A 6,425-nucleotide genomic window follows, 5' to 3' on the forward strand; every position below is an offset into this window, starting at 1 on the left:
TTTCTTACACCCTCTAGGTGATGGCAGAGAAAACATCTTTGCACTGCCCTTAAAAACCACCTCTGGGCCAGGCGGTGGTGGCGCACGCCTTTAATCCCAGCACTTGGGAGGCAGAGCCAGGTGGATCTCTGTGAGTTCGAGGCCAGCCTGGGCTACCAAGTGAGTTCCAGGAAAGGCGCAAAGCTACACAGAGAAACCCTGTCTCGAAAAACCAAAAAAAAACAAAAACAAAAAAACAACCACCTCTGCCCCAGGCATTAAAAGAAGGCAAGTATAAGAACTAAACCAGGAGGAACTATGTAGGACAGAGGTCAGTTGTGATAACAACAACTCTCAGGGCTTACAAGCCCAGCAAAGCTACTCCCTGGCCATGTGACCTTGAGAAAGCAACTTAACATCTCCATACCTCACCTGACCCATCTGTACAATGAACTAGTGTATACTGTTGCCTTCACGGGGTGGTTGTGAGAGTTCTGAGGATTAATACTAATAAAGGCTTAAAACAGTAACTAACCCCATTAAACGGACTGCACCAAGTGTCTGTGAAATTAATTACAGGAGCAGGAGCATCTCAGAATGCTTGGGTTCAAGAGATGCATGCTTAGCTGAGGTCTCAAGACTTTAGACCATTCATCTGCTTCTCCTAAGCCCAATTACCAGCCCATATTACAAGAAGGAATATGAGACATGAAAGAGAGAAATTCCATAGAGTAGCTGACCTGGGATGAGGCCAAAAACCTACCATCAACACTCTACTCCTTTTAACCTCCTCAAGAAGGCAGCTCAGTGCCCAGGCATCCCTTGCTAGAAGTCAGTAACCACTATCTTTCTAGTGTTGCCATTTCTTGGAAAATCTGATTATAGTATAAGCCTATGCCTATCAACATAGATGCAAAATATTGTATATTATTTCTGGAGGGTTGAACATCCTGAATTTCCTGTAGTTATCCTCAGTTAATTTCAATATAGGCACCTCTAGGCTGGAGGCTCTTCTCTAGTAGTTGACATTCATGGCTTTATTTAAATCTCATAAAACTCTTATAAGGCTCAGGAAGCTCAATCACCATGCCCATGATATGAAAGGGACTATTCAAACCCAGATCTGTCAAATGCCAAAGCCTGAGTTACTGTCATTAAGCTCTGCTATCAGGTCCCTCTGATACTACACTGTGTAGCAGAAGATGGGAAATGAAAAGGAGTACTCTCTGACTATTGGGCTGTGTTTTTAACTAAGTGAAGGAAATAATAGTATGTACAATAAAAAGCCTTCTCTCTCCTCCACTCACTCAGTCGAACTGTGGCCCCTTTAATACATCTGTGAATGTGCATAGTCCATTTCTCTGCAAATAGACATTTATATCAATGTAAATACGGTTTGAAAGTATCAGTTCTTCAGACTATGCTGTGTACATTTTTTAAACATCTGAAATTAGGTGCTTGTCACCAAACCACAGGCAAAATGTTCCTTTGATGCAAGTGGCATGGATTTAGAAACATTTTAAAAGTTTTCTTTGGAGACTATTTTCACATGCAGAAGACAATATAACAGATCAAAACTGAGTTTTTGAAAGAATCTTGGTCTCGGGCAGATGACTCAGTTTAAAAAAAAAAGTGCCTGGCATGCAAATATGAGGACCCCACCTCAGATCTGCAGCCTTCAGGCAAAAGCTGGACGTGTACATGTAACCCCAGGCATAGACAAAGCAGAACCCTAGAACTCATTGGCCATCTAACCTAGCTGGGTGGATGACCTCCAGGTTGAGTGAGAGATTATGTTTCAAAAAACAAGGTGGATATTGAAGAAGAAACTCAACACCAACCTCTGACTTCATAGGAACATCCACATGCATGCATATGCATGTACACACACCCAGAGAAACACATACGTATATACCCTACACCATACACTTACATACAGAAGTAAAACAGAACAACCCCTAAGTATTAAATAATAACTCTAGGCATTAGAGGAGCAAAACAGCCTACTCTATTTTCCAATAAAATAAATCACTTATAAGTGAACCCTGCCAGAGGCAGTCTGGCCACACCCCCCACCTATCCTGCCTCTGTGGTGCCCCCTAGCCATCAAGGCTGGATTTTCCTTGTATCCCTAATAAAAGCTGAGGCTAACTGAATTGGGCCTTCAATGTATTCATTCATCAACAAAGCTGACAGGCTCATGGCCCTCAGGAGACTACTATTCTAACTGTAGTAGGGACAGACACCTACTGATATGGCATTTGAAGACTTAGCAAATAATAACAGTCTTGGGACATCTCCCTCTGGCTTCAAGCAGCCAAAACACAAAATGAGCAGGATTCTGAGAAAGGCTTAGATAGGTTCCAATGACCTAGAGCTCTTCCTCTAGGAGTTCAGCTTTGGACAGGTAGGAGGAAGCAGGCCAGAAACTATGCATATAAAGGCTTTCTCCTCCCTGCCAATCAAATAGGCAAGTGATGGGAGAAATACTGATCCACCCTTTCTTTCTTTCTTTCTTTCTTTCTTTCTTTCTTTCTTTCTTTCTTTCTTTCTTTCTTTCTTTCTTTCCTTTTTTGTTTTTTCACAACTTAATAGATAAAATGTATCTCCCCCTTAAGCTAACGTCCTGGGCCACTGACAGGATTGCCTTAGTAACCTCAGGCCAGAATAGAGGTCAAGACTTAACAAAAAAACGAAAAGGGATTTAAGAGATGGTTTGATGGCAACAGGTCTGAGCTCATCATTAGAAAATAGAATAGGAATAGGCAAAGTTAACTTTCTAACATTTGAAAGCCCACAGCTAAAGGCAGGGGAATTTTGGGTAGCTGCTGATAACAGTATAGTTTTACACTCGAAAATTCATCGCATGGACAGTTATTTAAAAGCAGATGACCAAAAAAGGTGAACAATCCTACATCCCCACCCCACCCCATCCCCACCAGCAGAGGCAGTGACCTAAAAAGTACTGGCTATTGAAAGGTTAAATACAAAAGGAGTCCACGGGAATGATGGGATTAATCACGGCCCCATGCCAGGAGCCCAACCTTACTCAGGTAGAACCACCCTAGTTGTGCTGGACCATAGACTTCAGGAGAATGTTTACCTCAGGTCAGCAGCATGGCCCATTTTCTACTTTTCCTCCAGGTGTGGGGGCACAGAGCCAGATGTTTGGCATCACCAAGCAAAACATCCATGAGACCAAACTGTTTACATTTCGTCAGGGTTTCCCTCAAGAAATCCCTGCTGATGCGCATCTTAATGACAATTAGAAACTGTATTCACACACACACACACACACACACACACACACACACACACACACACACACACACACACACCCGTGGAGCTTTGAGATGAGCACAACCACACTTCAGAACTCCGCTCAGTGGGTGCAGCTCCAATCCCAAAGTCATCTCCAGGAGATCCAAATCCGCACCCAGCTTCCTTGCAGAGCACTCTGTACCAAGAAAGTCACCCCCTAACCTCTAGTAAAGTCGAACTCGGCAGCCAGTCAGTGAATGGATCTTTTCCCAGCGGTTAAGTAAACTAGTCTCTTCTCTAACTGGCTGAGAGATGGATGACAAAAGAAGCCTGAGGCTGGAAGTGGGGGCGGGAAGAGTCCAGGGGCTCCAACACCCCCTCAAGGGATGCATGTTAAAAGTGAGGCCCAAGACCCCCGGAGACTTTAATCAACTTTCCCCCTCCAACCTCCAAAGAATGAATTGGTTGTCTCCACTGGCACAGCGGGCTCTTCCCTCTCATTGTGTACCGGCTCAGACCCAGCAAGGATCCAAGCTTCCCGCAGGGAACTAAGACGCTCCGGCTGACGGTGGAGTTTTTCCCCAACTGTTGCCATTATCTCTGGAGATGACCAAAATCAAGTATGCATTAGCTGGCTCCCCCCTTTTCCGCCTTGAATCACACAATCACACACAGAGAGACACACGTGCACACCCAGAACACTTTGGGGCAGTGGGCCTCCTCTGCATACTATGCACAAAGTGGCAGTGGCGGAGCAAACGTTTTGGCCTGCAGGGTGACCGACCCTCTGGAGGGCGGGAGGCTCCGAACGCCAAGCTGTGGAGATGTGAAGCCAAGGAAGTCCCAGGGAGCACAGGACTTTTGTTTGAACGGGTTCGCGGACAGCCTGGGCTCAGTCGGAAGCACCACTGAAAATGCAAACTCCCTCCAGGACAGAGAAGTAGATGAACTAGACCCTAGCTGGGGTACGCTAGGAATCGAGGGAGAGATAGACAGAGGACCAGCATCACCCTCAAGACCCCTCCAAGTCCTTCTATACTTCCTGTCAGCGCTGACAACCGTGGCTGACACCGAGGACCAGTACCCTAGCACACCCCAGCCCGCAGCCGCGCTTCAGGGCCAGTCCTTGCTGGCCTCCTGCCGGCGGCCCGTGCTGGCGGCGGCCAAATGCCCTCTTCCCGGGTGGGTGAGGCGCTTGCCGGCCACCCAGCTCTGCGGGACAGACGGTGGAACCGACGAGCGGGCGCCGCTTACCTTGGGCAGCAGCCCCGCGTGCGGCCAGCAGCAGCGCGGCCAGCAGCGCCAGCGGTGGCGGGCGCGTCCCGCGGTGGCGCGGCCGGTGCATTCCTCCTTCCGTGGTGGCGGCAGCGGCGGTGGCTCCCTGGCGGCTCGCAGAACATCCACGGGTTCGCCCTGGGCTCCTGGCCACCTCGTCCCGCCCGCAGGCACTCGCAGGATACCGGAGGACCTTTGCAAAGCTCTTTGTCCCTCTGACCTGCTCCCTCGCCTCCGCCTGGCCGCCTCGGACCCCGGAGCACTGCTTCTCCGGGTACTCGGAAGCAGCCCCGCCTTGGCCGGCCGTTCAGTCCCAGGCTGTCCGGATCGCTCTAGCGCACCGTGTGTCCCCGACTGGGACTCCAGAAGAGCGTGCCCGGTGCCTGAGGCTGCGGGCTCTAGGCTCACTCGGCAGCGGCTCTTCCAGCTCTCCGAGATCGCTCTTCTCGCCAAACTTGTCACTTTCCACCAACTCTACAACCCAGCGCCCCAGCCCGGACCAATGGCAGAGGCGGGCCCAGGCCAGGGTCCCAGCGCCCTCTGCTGCCGCCTTCAGGACCCGCACCCTCCAGTGCATCCCAGAAAGCAGCCCCTGCACCTCCCGCATGCCCAACATCCCTCCCCTCCCCCACGTGCTTGGGACCAGCCACTGATGTTGACGGGACCCTCGAGACCTTTGGACAGAGAAAGACGTTGGGGGCCCCCAGCCCAATGTGTGGCTGGATGACTTAGGAGACTCAGATTTTAACCGTTTTGCTCTGCCACTGTTTGACCATAGTGAGGGAGCATGTACATGCTATACAATGCCCCTTTGATTTCTTCCTTCCCAAGAGTTGCTGAAGAGGGAGTCCTGGTACAAGTGACTCGTGGTCCTTTTGTTTTTTAATTCCTAGCCTCACTACATTTACATCCAGGTCATCTGTTCTGCTTCTTTGGGGATATTAACAGAAGATTCCTCTAGGTCCTTTATGGTCACTGTCCCCTGGTCTCCTGATATATGAACTCTGCCTTCCAAATATGAACATAGAGTACTACATCAATTCGATCTTTTTTGTACTTGTTATGTCCCGTCGGTGTTCTGTTTCTTTGTGTTTCTCTTGCTCTGCTGTGGGCTAGGTGAGTCTTTAAACCTCCTAGTTACCATGTTTTTATCCTTTTCTTCTGGTCTGCCACTTATTAATTTTGTAATTCATGAATGCTCTTAGTGTTTCCCTGCAGAGAACACCCTGGGTCACATAAAATGAGCACCCGCTGCATGCCAGGCTCTGCCTTAGGTTCCAAGGATGCAAGAGTAACTAAGGACCCCTATCCGTATTGTCCCCCAGAGCACAAAGACACTCAGGACTGTCAGTGATCACCTGGCCACTTACTAAGTGCCTCCTGCTTGCCTGGTGCTTTATGTGCACTGAGACTTTTCAAAAGGCATTAAAACTGCATGTTACTTTGCTTCATTAAATATATGACTTCCCATATTACCGTTTTAGAAACTGGTATGCAGAAGGAAAGTGAATGGCTTCTCCACACTCCCTATGGACTACGAATGGCAAAGCCAACACCCAGAGCCATTCCCGTGAGGAGACTAAAAGATCTTAACCGAAGCCTGGCATGTTATAATCTCTCTGTAAATGGGGTTAAGGTGGATCACTATTGTAGGAGCCTCCCGGACTCAGCTTTAAGACTTTATAAAAAGCTGTTGTCACTTCCTCCCGAATAAGAATTCTGTTTTGATTGTATAAGTGTCCTGGATGCTTATACAACAATTGGAAGACAATGAGAGCTTGGTCTGAGAACAAAATTAGACCACCATTGGGAGAATTTTTTTTTAACTAATAATTAGTTCCCTGTCTTATTTGTCCTATGGGCTTCCTATGCTCCCTGGAAAGCCGGCCTCAGAAAGCAGAAACATGGAG

The 6,425-nt window shown here is 48.4% G+C and overlaps 1 protein-coding gene across 1 annotated transcript in view; it reads right to left on the reverse strand.

Annotated features, from left to right (window-relative positions):
- The window catches only part of Ror1 (receptor tyrosine kinase like orphan receptor 1), a 367,738-nt gene extending 362,744 nt beyond the window's left edge, over positions 1 to 4,994 (reverse strand). Inside the window, exon 1 of the mRNA XM_052718081.1 lies at positions 4,495 to 4,994. Within this exon, the coding sequence (XP_052574041.1) occupies positions 4,495 to 4,585 (91 nt within the window). The 5' untranslated portion in view covers positions 4,586 to 4,994. The remainder of the gene's footprint in view (positions 1 to 4,494) is intronic.
- Positions 4,995 to 6,425: the final 1,431 nt, after the last annotated feature.

Source organism: Peromyscus californicus, unplaced genomic scaffold (assembly GCF_007827085.1).
Source record: "Peromyscus californicus insignis strain IS unplaced genomic scaffold, ASM782708v3 Scaffold_5__1_contigs__length_169319896, whole genome shotgun sequence".
NCBI classification, from domain to species: Eukaryota; Metazoa; Chordata; class Mammalia; order Rodentia; family Cricetidae; genus Peromyscus; species Peromyscus californicus.